At 39.5% G+C, this 20,951-nt stretch overlaps 1 protein-coding gene across 1 annotated transcript in view; it reads left to right on the top strand.

The window, feature by feature from the left end:
* The window catches only part of atp6v1ba (ATPase, H+ transporting, lysosomal, V1 subunit B, member a), a 48,755-nt gene that overhangs the window by 6,145 nt on the left and 21,659 nt on the right, over positions 1 to 20,951 (top strand). Inside the window, exons 2-6 of the mRNA XM_037680961.1 lie at positions 14,824 to 14,879; positions 15,913 to 16,011; positions 17,926 to 18,019; positions 18,603 to 18,680; positions 20,475 to 20,614. Of these exons, the coding sequence (XP_037536889.1) occupies positions 14,824 to 14,879; positions 15,913 to 16,011; positions 17,926 to 18,019; positions 18,603 to 18,680; positions 20,475 to 20,614 (467 nt within the window). The remainder of the gene's footprint in view (positions 1 to 14,823; positions 14,880 to 15,912; positions 16,012 to 17,925; positions 18,020 to 18,602; positions 18,681 to 20,474; positions 20,615 to 20,951) is intronic.

Raw genomic sequence — 20,951 nt, 5'->3', positions numbered from 1 at the left:
GCAGATCCTCTTATGTTCAGGGGGGTGTAGGTGTTTTTGTTCCTTCTGAAGTCCACAATCATCTCCTTTGTCTTCTTCACATTGATGTGAAGGTTATTCTCTCTGCACCAGCTCTCCAGGTGTTCCACCTCTTGCCTGTAGCTGGACTCATCATTGTTTGTGATGCATCCCACCACCGCTGTATCATCTGCAAACTTTACAATGTGACAGCCTGGATGGGTAGCTGCACAATCATATGTGAGCAGAGTAAACAGAAGGGGGCTCAACACACATCCCTGAGGAGAGCCAGTGCTGAGGGTTATGGTGGAGGAGGAGAGGTTGTGGATCCTCACTAACTGTGGTCTGTTTGTTAAAAAGTCTAGTACCCAGTTGCAGATGGAGGGGCTTAGTCCTAGTGTGGATAGTTTGTCCATCAGGGTTTGGGGGATCATGGAGTTGAAGGCGGATGTGAAGTCCACAAAGAGCATACGGATGTAAGAGTTTTTCTGCTCCAGGTGGTTGAGCGCAGTGTGGACCACAGAGGAGATTGCATCCTCTGTTGATCGGTTCTCACGGTATGCATACTGATGAGGGTCCTCGTTGATGTTGATGGTTGTTTTGATGTGAGTCATGACCAGTTTTTCGAAGCATTTAGCGACTATCGGGGTGAGGGCCACTGGCCGATAGTCATTCAGACCAGTCACTGTAGAGCTTTTTGGGACTGGGATGATGGTGGCAGTCTTCAGGCAGGTGGGAACTGTCTCCAGGGTAAGTGAGGTGTTAAAGATGTCTGCCAGCACCTCACAGAGCTGATCAGCACATTCCTTCAACACTTTTCCGGGGATGTTGTCTGGGCCAGTTGCTTTGTGCGGATTAATCCTCCTGAAGGTACTCCTTACTTCTGCTGAGGTCACGCTGAGATGCTCTTCATCCGGTGGCGAGGTGAGTCTGGTGCTGGGTGGTCTGTTCGGGTCTTCAAAGCGTGCATAGAACTTGTTGAGGGCATCAGGCAGAGATGGGTCTTTGGGGCATTGTTCACTCCTTCCTTTATAATCTGTTATGCACTTAATGCCCCTCCACATGCTCCAAGGGTCTTGTGAGATGAATTGACCCTCGATCCTCTTTGCATATGTGGCCTTGGCCCTCTTAAAAATAGATGGATGGATAGTTGCAGTATTGTTATTTTTATTTCTCAGTTTACATTCAGTAAACCAGTGAAACACACAAACATGCTGTTGATTCACCATGAGTGAACATGCTGGTGTGTTTACACAAAATCCTTTTTTAGTGAGACTAATGGTAGCTAGCCTAGTTCCTGAACACAACCATTAGCAAATCCTACTGGTTTTTTGACTTGCAACTGGAACATGTTTAAGTCGAGTCTGATGTCATTTTCAGGTCTGGTCCTTCTGAAATAACCAAAATGCAACATAAAACCAAGAATGACAGTATTTCCCCTAGTTAACTTGCCATGGCAGGGTGCTCATCTCATCCATGATTTTTGTTGACGGGAGGGACGGACACATGTCTGAGTGCGCTTATACAACCGTTTTTGAGTGAAGGTGGGGGTCAGCATGAGGGAAGAGACTCCTTTAGCTTAGTGCAACACGTTTGAGCTGTGCACAGTTTGTACAGACAGTTTTTGAGATGGGGGTGGGGCAGCGTGAGAGACGAGGCAGCGTGAGTGCTGCCTTTAGCTTTTTAGCTAGAGCGCTTGTATTGTACGCTGCTAGCTTGGCACTATGTCGGTGCCGGGGTGGGGGGTTCGGTTTGGTAGGCGGGGTGCTCAGTTCTGTTGACGGAGTGGGGCACCAGTGTTGCCAGATGTACGATAATTATCGTATTTGTACGACAATTTTGCCCTCTGTACGATGTACGATCAATAATCCCCAAAAAGGCCTAATATATGATAATTTGACCATTCCATGAACGTCTGGTTGTAATCGGTTGTCATCAGCCTGTCGCAACTATCTGTCTGAGTTTTTTTGTGACCCCTGAAGGCATCTGTGTCAGATCAGGACCCATTCTACAAACCGGATTCCCAAAAAGTTGGGACACTAAACAAATTGTGAATAAAAACTGAATGCAATGATGTGGAGGTGCCAACATCTAATATTTTATTCAGAATAGAACACAAATCACGGATCAAAAGTTTAAACTGAGAGAATGTATCATTTTAAGGGAAAAATCTGTTGTTTCCAAATTTCATGGCGTCAACAAATCCCCAAAAAGTTGGGACAAGTCCATTTTTACCACTGTGTGGCATCCCCCCTTCTTCTTACAACACTCAACAGACGTCTGGGAACAGAGGAGACCAGTTTCTCAAGTTTAGAAATAGGAATGCTCTCCCATTCATGTCTAATACAGGCCTCCAACTGTTCAATCGTCTTGGGCCTTCTTTGTCGCACTTTCCTCTTTATGATGCGCCAAATGTTCTCTATAGGTGAAAGATTTGGACTGCAGGCTGGCCATTTCAGTACCTGGATCCTTCTCTTACGTAGCCGTGATGTTGTGATTGCTGCAGAATGTGGTCTGGCATTATCGTGTTGAAAAATGCAGGGTCTTCCCTGAAAGAGATGACGTCTAGATGGGAGCATATGTTGTTCCAGAACCTGAACATAATTCTCTGCATTAATGGTGCCTTTCCAGACATGCAAACTGTCCATGCCACAAGCACTCACGCAACCCCATACCATCAGTGATGCAGGCTTCTGAACAAAAGATAACAACTTGGGCTATCCTTGTCCTCTCTGGTCTGGATGACATGGCGTCCCAGTGTTCCATAAAGAACTTCAAATCGTGACTCATCTGACCACAGAACAGTCTTCCATTTTGCCACACTCCATTTTAAATGACCCCTGGCCCAGTGCAAACGTCTGAGCTTGTGGAGCTTGCTTAGAAATGGCTTCCTCTTTGCACTGTAGAGTTTCAGCTGGCAACGACGGATGGCACGGTGGATTGTGTTCACTGACAATGCTTTCTGGAAGTATTCCTGAGCCCATTCTGTTATTTCCTTGACAGTGGCATTCCTGTTTGAGGTGCAGTGACGTTTAAGGGCCCGGAGATCACGAGCATCCAGTAGAGTTTTATGCCCTTGACCCTTACGCACAGCGATTGTTCCAGATTCTCTGAATCTTTTGATGATGTTATGCACGGTTGATGATGATAACTTAAAAGTCTTTGCTATTTTACGCTGGGTAACACCATTCTGGTATTGCTGCACTATCTTTCTGCGCAACAATGGTGGAATTGGTGTTCCTCTTACCATCTTGGCTTCTGAGAGACACTGACACTCTGAGAAGCTCTTTTTATACTCAGTCATGTTGTCAATTGACCTAATTATTGTTAATTGGTCTTCCAGCTGTTCGTTATATTCTCAATTTCCTTTTTCCAGACACTTTTTGCTACTTGTCCCAACTTTTTTGGGATTTGTTGACACTGTGAAATTTTGAATCAACATATTTTTCCTTTCAAATGTTACATTTACTCAGATTAAACTTTTGATCTGTCATCTATGTTATATTACAAATAAAATATTGACATTTGCCATCTCCACATCATTGCATTCAGTTTTTATTCACAATTTGTTTAGTGTCCCAACTTTTTTGGAATCCTGTTTGTATTTTAGATAATATGTGTTGAAAAGAATAGTGAAAGTCTTGCACATGCCACATTGACTGTGCAATTTAAGATGTGAGAAATGTTGACTGTCTGATTTACTTCCTAAAATGGGGACAGCTGCACATTAATGACTTTATTGGTATGTGTTTATAATTGTTTGTTACAAAGCCTTAATAAATGTTGCATTGGACCCAGAAGTCTCATTCTCAGATGTACCTGAATTCCCAGTTTTTCCTCTCGTCTTTTCATAAGCTTGTAGTACTTTAATATATATCGCCTAAGACCCAGTACAAGTAGCACACCAATTCATAAGAGAGTTTACAGGAGATATAGTCAGATGTATGTCTATAATAATGTATGTAAATATTTCTATTTCTATTCTATTTCTATTAAATATTTCTAGTGATGGTTCACTGGTTGTTCACAGTTCACCATTCATTTTATTCCAAGCTCTCTTCTCATGACACTTGCCTCTTTTCCTTTTATCTTCCTTCCTGTTGAAGTTTATCTTTATTTCAAATGTCATACTTTAATGCAAGGTTATGAAAATACATAAAGTATTTTTTTCTCTTCAATATTGCCTTAGTCTTTTGAGCAAATTACTGGAGAGTCAATTGTATACAGGTTGTATGTATTCATTGGAGAATGCATAACACGGTAGAATTCAGTTTTTGTAACACATTCTACTATCCTGCTTTAAATTTATAAAATAGTTATATTCTGTACCATTTATGCATGGAAACTGAAATGTATAAAAAGTATCAGTGTGACTGTGACATTCTGCTGGCCATACAATTAATATAACTTTAACCATTTGTCTGCTTTGCTTTTTGTGTTTGCCTTTTAAAATCAAGATCTAACAGCTTCATATCCCGATTAGATAGAACAAAATATATAATTCTTTCTTTCTTCTTTGTCATTCGCGCCACATGTGTAATGCTAATGTGCAATCATGAAAGTCACACAGACTTTATTTTGTACAGCCAGTTTCTAAGTATCAGTCTATGAGATCACGGTGTTGAGGTGCCTCTTCACTTCTCTATCCGTTTGATGAGGTCTAAGAGTAGCAGCTTCTGAAAAGCCATGCTGAGACAAGAGTGGAAAAATAAACAAATAAAGATTTCTCATCAGACCTAGTCTTTTCTTTTAAGAGGCCTTTGTCTCTCTCATGTCAAATCCGACAAAAGCCATTAGTCCACGAAATGGCTCGTCTTTGTTTTAGTGGTGCATTCTGTCATTTAGTGCTATGAAAAGACAAGGAGCAAGGCACTATACTTCTTTGTGAAGATTTAATTATTGGTAATAATGTAGTCACGATAAACAAATGTCTCATCTGTCACTATGAAAGCAATTTCTATAAAATCAATGTTATTTTTGAAACACTTCTATAATCCACATTCTAATTAGGCTTAAGCAGCTAGCTTGTCAGCAGAGAAAAAGACTCCCGTGGGCGTTTGCCATTCTTTTCATGAAAGAACATTAAAATGTAGACTAGGGGTTTGACACCATTTCTGTCTGTTGCATGAAGAGAAACCAATCCTTTGTCAATGGGAAATTTATTTTCCTGACCACTTATAATTCACTTCCTGACTTTCTTCATCTTTCACAACTGTTGGGTCATTTTAAAGAAGTAAGGGTTTATTGAGAAACGAGTAATTGTCCTTCCAAATGTTTGACTTGATTCTAAACTTGAGGACTTATGTGAACATTATGCCTTTTTTGCATATTTCCACAGCATCAGCAATAAGTGTCACGAAAAGGTTTACATTTTTCTTGTTAATACATAACAAATTAATGCCTCTTACACTGCTGTGGAAATTATGAATTATTACGAAGGCTTTATTTATTTTAGTCATCAGCATTACTCAGATGAGAATATGTTTGTAACTTTGTGTGTTTTTATACTTATGATCTGGATTATCAGACAAAAGTTTAATGGTTAGTGTTAGTAGCTGTGCTGTTATTTCTACTATTCTGACATTTAAAATTAATAAAAATGGTTTGTCAGCCACCAAAAGATACATGTATTTTCCTTTAGAAATTCTTGCTAATGACTATATCACAAGATATTAAAAGAAAATATTTTGTCTATTCAGTACTCCACAACAAAACATTAGGTTTAGCTTTTTTTACTGTAGCCTGTCAAGATAACAAATTTTGTTGGGCAAGTAATCGTCTCAGAAAATATTGTGATAAACACATAGGTGTCACAACCATTATATGTGAAGGGGACATGTCCCCCCCCCCACATTAAAAAAAGTTCGTTTGGACCCCCCCCCACTTTTACTATGAAACATTAGTTCAGTTGGCGCTGTTTGTCTTTCTTCGTGAACAAATCCATTCCACTTGATTAATAGAATACTCAAACCACTAAAAGTCCACTCCAGATTTACATGGTTACCTCCAGCTCTCTGTCAACCTGCAGAGTGTTTCTCCTCTATGTCTACATGTTGGGAGGATGCTTCAGGGGAGCACTACGTCTGTAGCATCTTAGCTTAGCAGTAACTGTGACGCTGTAAGACGCCGCAGGTGTAAGAGACGCTGTGTGTTCAGGTGCATTAAAGTTGAAATGTCTTTAAAACCCACAGCTGAATTTACATACACTTGGTGAAAAACATGCTTTAAAAGGAATTAAAGTAAGGAAATCTAGATGAAATGTTGCTTTTTTGGTACACTGGTGTGTGCGCACACACGCGCATGCACACACACACTATAGTATCCCCCCCACATTACAGATGCTTCTGACGCTCATGGATAAACGATAATATTGTTCGAAATTTGACATTAGTAATTATTGTAAAATTTTAGAAGAAAAGTAGGTTAATTTCTGTGTGGTACCTGTTTTGACCACTGGATGGCAGTATAAGAGTGTTTAAACAGAAGTATACATGATAGTAGGGAGCAAGCAGCATGTCTCTAAGAAAAATGGGAGAGAGGCCCCTTGTGATGGGTTGCCTGTCGCTCTCGGTTTTCAAAATGGCGGATGCTTGGAATGTTTTGAGCTCTTTAGCATTTTTCACACAAAGCTTTTAATAAAATATCAGGAAACAAGTTCTCAGCTTCTTTTTGCAGAGAAAAACAACTTTTTACACAATGGCACGGGTTTCAACTGTGAATGTTAGTGTCGACAAGATGGAGATTTTTCCCGAGGTTGGCCTGTTAGCTTAGCTCGTAGCTTAGCTTCTCAGCTTAGCTGCTTTTAATGATCCAAAAACATGATTTTGGACGGTTAAAACGGAGTTTAAAGAGAAAGGGAGGGGTCAGTGAAGAGCACCGGAGTTGAGCCTTTTGTCATCCAGTGTCTTCAGTAGAAAGAGACAGGAAGAAACAATAAAGCCGATAAATGAAAATGAGGTCGATCATTTTCATTCATCATGCAATTAATTGATTTATTGTTTATTGTGACAGGCCTACTTACAGAATGTTCATGTAGATAAAATACTTGTTTTTTATTTCTTTTAACATTGACACATTTATTTTATTAATTTTTTTGCCGTACTGATTTTAAATGTAGTAATCCCAACATATGCACATCAGGTCTGTCTTGTAAATGAGTCCTCGAGGCTCATTGGGATTTACCTGTCTAAATAAAGGTTGAATGAATGAATATGGCTCACATTTTCCTAGAGACTGATACTTTAGTCATCATAATTATTGTACAAGTTAGTTTTCCGCTTCTTTAAAAACAAGAAAAAAAAAGTCTTATTCATAGGCATTGTGGTATGCAAATGTGATGTAAAGGCCAAAGTATGCAGATGTATATGCATGTGCTTGGCTTTAATACATGCATACCATGAATCAACAAAAAGTACAATTTACACACAGGTTGAAGCTGTTGGTTCTTTGAGTTTTGATGCATTTCCATATTCAGTCTGCTCCCCTGCAACTCTAGATTTGTGTTTCCAAAGCTCATTAACTGTATCTAACACATACTGTGGTATATATCCAGATTGACTTGGGTCATTACTGTTAAAGTGAAAAAAATGAAACGGGTCAGTTATTGCTAAAGTTATCATTTTCTCACATTTCTTTAATAAACTTGATAAAGAACAGATTGATAAAGGAGTAAATGGTGCTAACAAATGCTTCATACCCAACCAGTGTCGGTAAACGGTTCTGTCAATGTCCACATGTTAGTCTGTTGCCATCAAAGCACTTTGACATATGAAGTTGTTACACTAATCAGCTGTCTGGATGCAAAAACATTGTTTTTCCAAATTCCACTGTTTTAGAATAAAGTTATGTTTAGGGGTAAATTTTTAAAATGCCCATCCCGATGGTAAAAGCTGATGTTGTCTGTCATGGCGGCATTACCTCCCTGTGCTTTTAAAATGCTTTCTTTCTTTCTTTTTTTAAGTTGTGACATTTCACATTTTTGTTGGAAGCACAAAACACTGAAACTGACTGACATGCAGTGTTGTGGTTCTCCTGGTTCCTGAAAACTTGATGCTGTTTTTGTTTTTCTCTGCATAAATAAAATTGGTGAAAAATAGAACAGAATGTCCCGTCACAAATTCTCAAACAAATATTTGTTGGTTTTAGTGACTCTGAAGGTTATTCCATTACGATAGCCAGAACAGAGCATCGTGAAGGTTTGCTGTTGTGCAACAATGTTCAGTCAGGTCATCTGGATGGTTTCTTTTTTTGCTGAAATGTTTCGTCCTTCATCCAAAGGACTTCTTCAGTCCGAGGAGCCACAAACCAACTGGAGTCCCTCAAGCTCCAACTCCATCTTATCATTGGCAAACTGTTTTTTTTTTTTTTTCTACGATGGGAGTTGGTGTTTGTGGGACTCCAGTTGGCTTGTGGCTCCTCGGACTGAAGAAGTCCTTTGGATGAAGGACAAAACGTCAACAGTAACAAAGAAACTGTCCAGATGATCTGACTGAACATTGTTGGATTTGACTGAATTATTATTAGTAGTAACTGAATTATTGAGCATGAACTTTGGTGTTTGCTGTTGTGATTTGTCACTCACTAATATCATATCAAAACCACTGACATGAGTTTGATGCGAATAGTTGGAGAGGTGGGCGGCACATTTAGTAGAACCGTTGCCTCTCGGCAAGAAGGTTGCCAGATCGAATCCTGGCTGGGGACCTTTTTAGTTGGAGTTTGCTTGTTATCTCCAAGTATGCATGGGTTTTCTCCGTGTACTCCAGTTTCCTCCCACAGACCAAAAACATGCATGTTAGGCTGATTGGTAACTCTAAATTGTCCCTAGGTGAGAGTGAGAGAGTGAATGGTTGTTTGTCTCGTTTGTCTCTGTGATGGACTGGAGACCTGTCCAGGGTGTACCCCGCCTCTCACATAGTGATGGTGATATGTGCACCAACAGTGATCCCCACAACCAGAAAAGCAAGAAGTAGATAAAGATAATGGATGAATATTTGGAGAGGTGATGCATTTGTAAAGTCATTTTTAAACTGTATTTTTGAATTTGGCACAGCAGATATGTATCGTAAAATAAACATACATTCAGAACAGTCATCACTCATCAGATGATCATTGATGTGGTATTTCCTGCTTGAATCTGGTGCCAGCATAACTGTCCTGAATACTTTGTATTTTCATTGTAAAATAACGTCTACTGTAGTTGGCATGAAAAAAAATAAAATTTTAAAGTCAAAACTTAAATATTCTATTAACCCGTTAAGCAAACAAGAACAATTTTTTTTAGATACTTTATATTGCCTTTGTTGACGTATAAAATGAAATGAGCAGTCTGAAACTCTGAAGTGTTGGGGCACATTTTGAGAAAGTGTTACTTCGATATTGGTATACAGGTTTTTGTATGAGTATTCTGATTTTGTCTGTTTGGCTGTGTGCATGTTCACACTTGTGTTGTGGGTGAGGAGCGGAAGGTTTTAGGCATTTCATTCTGTGTCCGATGGGACTGTGGGAATCCCTTGAAGTAGAGGCTAAGACGTGATTATGAGGCTGCACATCACATCAGCCACTGCTTTGTACTGTTCATTGATTGTCAGAATGATGATGCGCTCCCATCTCCATCCTAGAACCTACTCCCCACTCTTTCCTTCTCTTCCCTTTGAGTCCCCCCTTCTTTTAACTGGGAAATTGAATTGTGCTGGAATGCTCTGTGCCTCTTTTCTTTGGCACTTGAATAGGCTCTTTAGTATTTCACACCAAGGTGTCCTTCTGGGTGTGAGGTCAGGCTACCAAAACAGCTTCTAGTGGCAGATTAGGACCAATTAACATCTTTGTACACAAAGGGCTCTGGCAGCTGAACAGGCTGTAGGGTGACCCATACTCCTGTTGCATGCCAAGCCAGGGGACTGCTGCACTTGAGCTAAAGTAGCCAAAGAGGGGTGGAGAAAGTTTTCCAAACCTAATGGGAAATGTTGCTCCTTAACACCTCATGAACATATAGCCCATTGAGTACTTGTTACTTTGAGAAATTAGAGAGTAAACCATGTACTTAATCATTAGATTTCACATAAGAGGGTAACTTGAACTTTTCTTTTTTCCCCCGCCCATTTCTTTTCAAACCCAACTGTACTGGGAAAGCTCTATGTCAGGGCCTGCACTTATATAGAACATTCCAAGATGGTTGAGGCAAATGCAAATATCACCATTTAGGTTATCCATAGTACATTTACAAAGTACAGTGTTACATCCCAAAACACGCAAAATATAAAATTCACACACTCAAAAAAAAATAAATAAATAAATAAAATTGGTTCAAACATCATATAATAAAACAAATGAAATAGTTTGTAATATTGAATTATTTGTTTTCTAAATAGACACAAATTCAAAGAAAATAATTTATTCTCTTTAACAAAAAGTAGTATCTCACTGGGATGAAATATTGAAAAAAATGTTTGTTTGTTTTTTGCGGGAGGGTTTGTTTTTCTGTTTTTGACCCAACAATCAGCAGACTATAAGACCATGTTTAGAATACCCAGTTTTTTAAAATAATATTTTTTTGTGAGCTGTGCTCGCAAAACTGTATTTTTTACCCCGTGCACATTTTTTTGTCCAATTCTGCCCATATTGTACCCGCCTCAGCCAGCTTTGTACCCACCTTGACAACCACCCACTTTGTTCACAATTTAATCTTCTAGATTATACTTTTGAAATGAAGAAATTAAATGAGATTTTGGCCTTTTTCTTTTTTGTATTATTCATTATTGGGGTGGTTTCTAGATGTGAGCATGTTACAATATACCTCTAGTGATGGGGAGGAGATGCCAGCCACAACTGTCACTATTATAAGAGCAAATTGTGCACTAGTTTTTTGAAACTGTTCAAAAAATTTGCAAGCTGGTTGTGGAAAAAAAAAAAAACATTGAAGGGGATGAAATCTTGGTTATGAAGTTTCAGTGTCGTGAACATTGACCAACTCTTCTGAATTGTATAAAAACAAACTTAAATCTAATACACATTAATAACAAATGATCCTGATCACATCAAACACATCACTGAGATATTTAAAAAGAAAAAGTTTAGATAATTTTTACCAGAGCCACCCAGAGAAAAACATACAGAGAATCAAGTTTGTTTTGTTGTCCATTTCTGAGTTTTGAGTATGAAGTAAAAATGTTGAGAATAGAGTAAAATGTGAGGAAAAAGGTCAATAAGCAAAGCAAACATTGGTATTCTCACAACAATGAAACTCACAGAATGTTCTTAAGACCTTCACAATAAGAGATTAGTCATATACTTGTACTGTTGACCTAAAAAAAACTCTCAAACATCAGGTGCTTATAAAAAAATACCTTATGTCTATGTAATATATTATATTGTTGTCTGGTAAATCTGATATTGCAACCTTAACTACTAAAAATTTTTAGAAGTACCATCATTTCCAGGTTGAGCACAGCTCCAATCTCAAGTTCCAGTGTGTAAAATAATCCATCCATCCATTATCTTTACCCGCTTATTCCATTTTGGGTCACAGGGGTCGCTGGTGCCCATGTCCAGCAATCACTGTGTGAGGGGCGGGGTACACCCTGGACGAGTCGCAAGTCCATCAAAGGGACACATAGAGACAAACGAGACAAACAACCATTCACTCTCTCACTCACACCTAGGGACAATTTAGAGTTACCAATCAGCCTAACATGCATGTTTTTGGTCTGTGGGAGGAAACCGGAGCACCCGGAAAAACCCATGCATGCATGGAGAGAACATGCAAACTCCACCCAGAAAGGCCCCTGGACCGGGGTTTGAACCAAGGACCTGCTCGCTGAGAGGCAGCAGCTCTACCAGTTGCGCCACCGTGCTGCCCGTGTAAAATAATGTTGTTGGTTTTTTTTGTTTATCCTGTTCTCAAGTAAAGTCACTTTACACAAGACATTTGGCTATGGTATGTCTTTCTGCAGATGATGATCTGGTTTTTGTTCCAGAGTTTGGGGCCCATGACTGAAAAAGCCCGATCTCCTTTGAGCTTCAGTCTTATTTTTGGAACAGCCAAAAGCAGCTGATCGGATGATCTCAGGGCCCGAGAGGGAACATAAGTTTCCAGAAGCTCAGAGAGGTAAAGGGGTGCGAGGCCATTTAAGCATTTGAAGGTCAACAGAAGAATTTTAAAGACTATCCTCGTACGAACAGGGAGCCAGTGAAGGGAGGACAGAACTGGAGTAATATGTTCAGACCTACGAGTTTTGGTTAAAAGCCGAGCAGCAGCATTCTGGACAAGCTGAAGACATGAGATGGGGGCCTGGCTGACCCCAGCATACAGTGCATTCCAATAGTCTAATCGGGTCATGATAAAGGCATGGACTAGTTTCTCAAGGTCGGGTCTGGACAATACTGGCTTGAGCTTAGCTACCTGGCTTAGCTGTAAGGAGCTTTTCTGCAGAACAGAGTTGATTTTTTTTGTCAAACTTGAAGTCAGAGTCTAAAACCATCCTGAGATTTTTACCAGACTGCTTCAGATATGGCTGAAGGGAGTCCAGGTTGACGGGATCAGTGGCGGCAGTTGAGCTAGGGCTAAAGACAATGACTTCAGTCTTCTCATTGTTAAAACTTAAGATAGATAAATCTAAATATAAATAAAGATAAATAGACATAAAACATGCATGTGGAGAGGGAAGGGGGTGCGTGTCCCAGCACGGCTGTCAGGTGAGTGACGCAGCCCTTGGCGTCTTGTATCTCCTAGGTTGCTGCGCCAGGGGAGGTGAGGGAGTCCAGTGGAGGCACTGAGTTTGAAGGAAGGTCCTAGCACAGCACAGTCCACAGTCCGGCTTTTTGTGTCTGAACTGCCTCTTGGCTGTTTTTGTTTACCATTCAAAATGCATTAATTTACCATCCATCCATTATTTTTTTACCCGCTTCTTCCATTTTTGGGTCACGGGGGTCGCCGGTGCCCATGTCCAGCAATCACTGTGCGAGGGGCGGGGTACACACTGGATGGGTCGCAAGTCCATCACAGGGACACATAGAGACAAACGAGACAAACAACCATTCAGTCTCTCACTCACACCTAGGGACAATTTAGTTACCAATCAGCCTAACATGCATGTTTTTGGTCTGTGGGAGGAAACCGGAGTACCCGGACAAAACCCACGCATGCACGGAGAGAACATGCAAACTCCACCCAGAAAGGCCCCTGGACCGGGGTTTGAACCAAGGACCTGCTCACTGAGAGGCAGTAGCTCTACCAGTTGCGTCACTGTGCTGCCCGCATTAATTTACCATCAATCCATTATTCCCAGCTTCTCTTTTCTGGATCATGGGCATCTGGTGCCTATCTCTGACGGTCTTTGTGTGAGAGGTGGGGGACACCAGGTTACAAGTCCATCACAGGGCCACATAGAGACAAACGAGACAACCATTCACTCTTTCACTCACACCTAGGAACAATTTAAAGTTACCAGTCAGCCTAACATGCATGTTTTTCGTCTGTGAGAGGAAACTGGAGTACCCAGAAAAAACTCACAAGGATACACAGGGAGGCCAGGAGGTGATACTGTACACCTTCTCGGTGGAGGGCCAAGAAGGTCCAAACAAAAAAACAAAAAAACCACAATTTACAATTTAATCCCTCTCTGCAACTGGACTAAAGTCAGAAATGTTTTTTATATTTTATTTTTTATTCTCCCCATCTGTTTAAAGAAGTGAACAAAAATTCTAATTGGCCCATAAGTATGTACAATATTATTAGTGCCGTGCAAAATGTGATACAAATCTTTTGCCCAACACTCCCCAGTTTGTCACCATCAGTTTTTCCACCCCAAAGGGGCATCGTCAGGTAAAAGAGAAGGAAATGATGTAGTGTTGCTTGACTCCACTCAGTTGTAGATTTTTTTAGTATCGGTTCATGAAATCACTTATTGTAAATTGAATGAACCTTTATTGTAAATTGAATTAACCTTTTTTGGTAGTTTATCTATTGAATTGATGAACCATTAACGTACCATCAAATAGCATGCTTTTTTGTGATGAACCATAAGAAAAATCTTAGATTTCTTAGACAAGTTTTGTGTTGTGACTACCGGGTTTAAGTATTTTTAGTATTTTTTTATTTTGTCTGTTTAAAAGAAAAGTTTGGCAGTATAATTTCAATTCAGTTGATTTATTTAGTGCCAAATCACAACAAAGTTGTCTCAGGGCACTGGACAGAAACATTCACATACATAAACCAGCCAATTAGTAAAAGTTCTCCATCCAAGGAAGGAAGCTTAACACTACATTGCTATACGTCTGACAGGAAATGATCCTAATGTTTGATCTCGGGTGACTTTTACAACAACTGAAGAAGTAACAAGCCGTTCGATCTCATTAATGGTTAGAAAAGGAAGGTAGTGAAGGTAGTGCTTTGTTTTCAGTGACCCATTTCATCTGTGCATTTTCTTCAACACTTGTATTCCTTGTTGATCAAATTAACGTGCTTATAGTTCATTCAGTTAGTGTAATGCCAACTCCTCTATAATTCCCCACCCTTCAGTAATGTTCAGTATTTTTGTTCAGAAATGACTTCATGGCTGTATAATTACATCAGCAAGAGACATTTCTGTGTTTTATTTTTTCTTGACTTTTGTCTGACATTAACATGTGAGCCTGAAAACGCACAGAGTTTTTTTTTTCTTATATTACCGTGAAAAGGTCAACTTATGGTTGTGTTTAGTCTTTGATTTAGGAAAATCTGCACTATCCAAAGTTGATAGAAGTTCAGCTGCACAACTATAGGATCTTGTCAGCACTGTGTTAGTAACTGTCTGAACTTGCAAATTAATAATTACTTCTTTGTTTCAGCGTACTCCACTGTGTCGGGTGTAAACGGACCTCTGGTAATCCTGGATAATGTTAAGGTAAGACCATAAAAATGTTCCATTGTTGTAGGGATGCACGATATTGGATATTTGGCCAATATCCGATATGACGATAAAACTTATTTGGACGATAACTGATACAATATTTTATATACGTTCCTTTGTCAGAACATAGCCTCTTATTTAGGCTTATTTGCTACAAAAATTGTGTAACAGCTGTAAGAGCTTGTAACATATATTCAATAACAGCCATATGATATTCATAGCACTTTGACTTATATTAAATGAAAAGTGTTAAATGTTATTTATTAGCATTAGTCACCTGTGATGCTGTCTCACTTGTGGAGGCTTGTTCCAGGTTCCTAGCTGCAGTGTGGGATCCTCTGCACTCCTGTGCATGAAGGACAGCCTTTTTAAGTTCAAAATTTTTGTCTGTCCATTGTGCCGTAAGACTAATCATGCTAACGGGGCTAACACGACGTCCAAATATCTGTGGTAAAACTCACCCAAGTGCTATCAGCTATTCGCTTCTCAGTGACGTTGGAAACGACAGCTTGTAACTCTGGTAAGGTTATGTCAGAAAAATATCTCCGACAGGGGACGATGTAGCGAGGCTCAACATAGTCCATAAATCTTCAGAAGCCAACATCCTCACCAACAAAAAAAACCTTCCACACCGCTGACATTTTGAATTTTCCTCTCTGCCGTGAGATGAGGTAGGCGCACGTGACCTCTTCGCGTTGTGCTACCACTGCAGGCATCCTTGTCACTGGGCTGTCATACAAAAACATTGTCTTTTATATCTGTGTTATTTGATGGAATAGCCGATGTCTGATATTGAACTTTAACGCTAATATCGGTCGATACCGAAACCATGCCGCTAATATCTTGCATCCCTACATTGTTGGATTTCATGAGCAAAAATGGTGTCTCAGTGCTACTACCAAAACTTTAGATTTTTGTTTATTAATCATCCAACTGTTTTTAGTTCTTACCAGCACTTTCTCTTGTACTAGTGACCTGTAAGTTGTTTTTTTCAGTACTTTTTTAAAAGATGTCTTACTTTAATCAGTTCCCTAGATATGCTGAGATTGTTCATCTGACCTTGCCAGATGGCACCAAGAGGAGCGGGCAGGTTTTAGAAGTGATTGGCAGCAAGGCAGTCGTCCAGGTAAGAAATCGAATTTAATGGTATAAAGACAGGAGCCTTAATAAATTATAATTTTCAAACAATCCTGAGTCTATCATTTTACAGATAGAAGAATTTTTACAAGTGGACAATTACCATTTAAGATAGTTTCCATTCTTCCCAAAAGTTGACGTCCCAGCAAATTCACCCCAAGGTCAGACAGTGCAACGCTCAGAGAACTTGCAAAAACTCCAAGAGCTTCATTTCTTTGAGGGCCTCAGTTAGCAGGTGTAATGTTAAAGTTCATGATGGTACATTTGTAAAAAGACTGAGCATGTATGACTTGTTTGGAAGGGTTGCCTTCTCTCTAAAAATAATGTGGCAGAACATCTTAGGTTGTAAAGCTGCATGTGATTGAACCATAGGACTTATGGAACAATGCCCTTTGTTTGGACCAAAGAAGAGATGTCTTGCTGTTATTAATAGCATTTGTGAAAAATCAAACTGCCTATCTGTACTAAAACCTCATACCACCTGCCAAGTCTAATGGTAGAGTGGTGATTAATTCATCTTGGTTTACAGCCACAGATCTTGAGTACATTGAGTCGACTACAAAGTACTATTGTATGTAGATCACAAGGATTCTATAGTTAAATGTGAGACCATGCCTTGACAGCTGAAACTTGGATCCAAAAGGGTCACAAAAGAAATGTCAATAAATTGAAGAAGTAAAAAAAAAAATTGGACCAAAATTCCTCCACAGCAAAAAAAAAAAAAAAATATATATATATATATGTATATACTGGATACTCTACATACTGGGGGGGGAAGACGCTTAAAATTTCCTGATGCATGCTCGATAATCCAGGTAGATAAACCTAACAAGGCTGAGTCAGGTCCTCTAGAAGGATTCTTCTTTGTTGAAATGTTTCGTCTTTTGTCCAAGAGACTTCTTCAGTCTGAGGAGCTGCAACAGTCTCAAAAGCAAGACCTTCTCATAGTGGATGAACCAGTTTGCTGCTGACAGACAAAACTAGTTGTTCACATGATCAAGGAGGACCATCAGCCTAACAGCTAGTCATTAGTGCCCTGATGGCTACTTACTATTCACAGGGAACTGAGTGATACTAGCAATAACAGCATTGTAAGAGGGGGACAGTTGAACCCGGAGGCCTCCATCCTGTTTAATGATGGACAATTTCTTTTCACAAAGATGGCCTCCTTTACTCCTCTCTCAAACCATCGTTCCTCTCTGTCCATGATGTGAACATCTTCATCCCTGAAAGAGTGACCGCTGGCCTGGAGATGAATGTAGACCTCAGAGTCCTGGCCTGATGATGTTGGTCTTCTGTGCTGGTCCATCCTTTTGGCCAGTGGCTGTTTAGTTTCCCCGATGTAAGACTGATCACAGCCCTCCTGACACTGAACAGCATACACAATGTTACTCTGTTTGTGCCGGGGGACTGGATCTTTGGGATGAACCAGTCTTTGCCGTAATGTATTTTGGGGTTTAAAAGCCACTGGGACGTTATGTTTAGAAAATAAACGTCTCAGTTTCTCTGATACTCTCTCAACATACGGAATGACCACTGGTCTGGGTCTGGGTTCCTCCTTTTCACCTGATGGCTGACTGGAGTCCTGTTTGGGTGTTTTGCTTAAAATGATTGTTGGTAAAGGTGGTTTTACAAGCTGGGTGGACTTGGTTTTTCACACACAGCTTTTTCATTAGATCCATTTTTGTTTAACAAATAACAACATGGTAAACTCTGTTGTGTGTGTATTTTTTATGCACCTGAGGTAAGATTTAAATAATTGTATAACCAGATATGGAGCTGATCATTTTTATGTTCCAAATCCCAGAACTGAAACAGAGTGGACTTTTATTTTTCCATGTCTCAGTGGAGAATTTTCCACCATGATTTTAATTGATTTTGCTTGTTGCTTCTGTTACTTCAGGTGTTTGAGGGAACATCAGGCATTGACGCCAAAAAGACGGCCTGCGAGTTCACTGGAGATATCCTGCGAACCCCGGTGTCAGAGGACATGTTGGGTATGACTGTGGCAGTTATCATTAAATCATCACACTAAACAGTCTCTTTGAAACAACTTTCTACACAATTCAGACTTAATTTACTGCCGTACAGCTCTCCTTGTTTTTTGAGATAAACATGAATGTCTGAGAGCTAAATGGGTTTTGGCCTTCTCTGTGCTAATTTTCTCCTATTTTCATAATCCTCTGTAAACCATTAAGGAAAAAACAAACCAAATCAAAGCTTTTATTTGAATGTTCTTGAATGTCTCAATCACTGTGATTATCTCAGTGCTGCACAAGGTTAAATACATTTGAGTACTAGCGGAAAGTAAACCTGCTTTTGTTTTTGAAGTGTCATTAATCGTGTCCCTGAATTTATAATTATTTGTACTAGCTGCTTGTAGCTTCGACAAGAGCCATCAGAGCTGCACTTACAGTATCTGTTAGGAGTTTGACAAACAGATCAGATGTGCTGGGGAGTGTAATTTAATACATTTAATTTTATTGATATTTTTATAAATATCTTTGAATTCATCTGCCCCATAAATCAGCCATTTATCCAAATGAAGACTTGGCTCAAAGAGGAATTGTTTTCTTTCAGGGCGGGTGTTCAACGGTTCCGGCAAACCCATTGATCGTGGCCCCAGCGTTCTGGCTGAGGACTACTTGGACATTATGGGTAAAACCTCTTTAGCTTTATGTCTTTCTCTTGTTTTTTAGGATGTTTCTTAACCCCTTCACTTACCATGAACATACATTTAAACTTTCAGTGTGAGAAAGATAGTACATGCATTTATTCACTGAAACTCTCAACAGTTTTAGGAAAATCTTAATGCAGAGAAATTATAAAATGTTTTTTATATTATCAGTGAATGTGAAAAGTTTTACAGCCCTGGTTATTCAGTTCAACCTTTATTTAGACAGGTTAGTCTCATCGAGACCTGATTTTAACAAACAATGATGACAACAGTAGACAACCATAAAAGTTTATAAATTGAAAAATAAATGGAATAAATGATATATAAAAAAAAAAAACAAAAAAAAAAACAGCTACATTATAAAGTGATATAAAATACTAAAAAAAAAAATGTAAAAAAAATCTCATCTTCCTATATTTTTTATGTGAAATTTGTATTGTTCTAATCAGTCCATACGTTGTGTTTGCCATGACTGTAAATAAATTGGTTCAGGGAGATTTTCTCCCCCAAAACTTTACTAGAAAATGCATCAGCCGAGCCCAGACCTACCAAAATACAACAGAATAGAAAACTATTGACTCTGTAGATCGTCACAGCAGCAAAGAAGTTCAGAATTAAAAGCATCAAAAACAATACTCATTTTAACAATCGGAAAACAAACTGTTGAATAAATTAAGTCAGAAGTAATTGTAATGATTATTTACATATGTACAGCAGCCCTGTGCAATGACAGCCACGTACACAGTAAATAATATTTGTACAGTAGTTTTGATCCGATATATGTGTACTGGTGGTCATCAGATGTTTTGAAGCTGTTTTAAACCTAAATTGTAAATTTCAGGAATTGCTTTCTATTGCGTTTCTGTGCCAGTGTTGCTGATTAAGTCTATTTGAAAAGGAACTTTGCTGCTTTTATAGGGTGTCATGAAGGGGATGGGACAGAGTGTCCATTGTCACATTTTCAGATTACATACGTTCCTGTAATTGAAATGAGGTCTCTGACTGTCAGTGCCTTGGAGCCCTTGTGCAACAGTGCAGAGGGGCCATGAGGGTCTTAAGCCGACATTAGGACATGGGTAATAACCTAGATTAGTTAAATAGGTCTACTTGGTCAACTTTACTCATGAATTCAGCAAAAGCAGAAAGTGGGAACTTTTTTTTTTTTAAGTCCAGTTTTAAATTATATATTTTTTATTTTCATTTAATATTTTCAAATTGTGCACGTTCCTGAACCAGTCCGTCACTCCCTGGGTGTTGAGTAAAACTGAGATTCATGCTTCTTCCTTCCTTTCTGTCGACTGATGAGGCCAGAACAGAATCAAAAATCAGAAAATCATCATGTCTGTGTGTAAGAAAGACCGGGAACTGTTGGGTGGTGGGGAAACGTGAGTCGTTTGACATCTGTTTGCTGTGTGTGTTCAGAGATGCAGAATGACCCAGACTGTGCATCTTGGAGCTGGATTAGTTGTTTGTCAATAATATAATGCTTACAGTATATTTGCAGCACCGCTGATTTGTTTGTTTGTCTGTAAGCATTATAACCACGGCATTCCTGTCAGTCATGTGACTAATGTGAGCCGTAGTCCTTGAACATTTATTAAATTACTGTAGCTCATAAGATTATGAGGAGAGAATGCTAGAAAATATTTTAGAGTTAGTGCAATATTTACTCAAATGTAAACCCTGAACAGTCATAAAAACACAAACAAAAGAAACTATAGTCAAACAGTGAGTTTACTGTGAGTAATGAAGACGTCTGTTTCGGTTAAATCCAGGTCAGCCTATCAATCCTCAGTGCCGTATCTACCCCGAGGAGATGATTCAGACTGGCATCTCGGCCATCGATGGAATGAACAGCATCGCCAGAGGACAGAAGATCCCCATTTTTTCTGCTGCTGGGTTGCCCCACAACGAGGTGAGACCACCACTTTCCTCTTCCTCTCTCTCCTTCCTATTCTCATTTCTTTACCTCTGGAATGCTTTGATAGAGTCTGATCACATTTAGTGTAAAATAATTTATAACTCCACATTTCTGAACATAAAGATTTCTATTTGATTAACACAATGGAGTATGTAACAGTAAAGAGTTAAAAACTGAAGGGCTGAAATCATGTTGTGCTGAAAAGGTCAGATCCTCAGAGGGCTGTAAACTGTAAGTAGAAGGACAACAACCATCTTGGGGCGGGACAGAGACACAGCCGTGTGCTGTTTGCACCGGCAGTTTGTTTGCCGGGGGGGGGGGGGGGGGGGGG

Source organism: Nematolebias whitei, chromosome 1 (genome assembly GCF_014905685.2).
Source record: "Nematolebias whitei isolate Nwh7 chromosome 1, NemWhi1, whole genome shotgun sequence".
NCBI lineage: Eukaryota > Metazoa > Chordata > Actinopteri > Cyprinodontiformes > Rivulidae > Nematolebias > Nematolebias whitei.
This window is presented reverse-complemented; position numbering and strand designations above follow the sequence as displayed.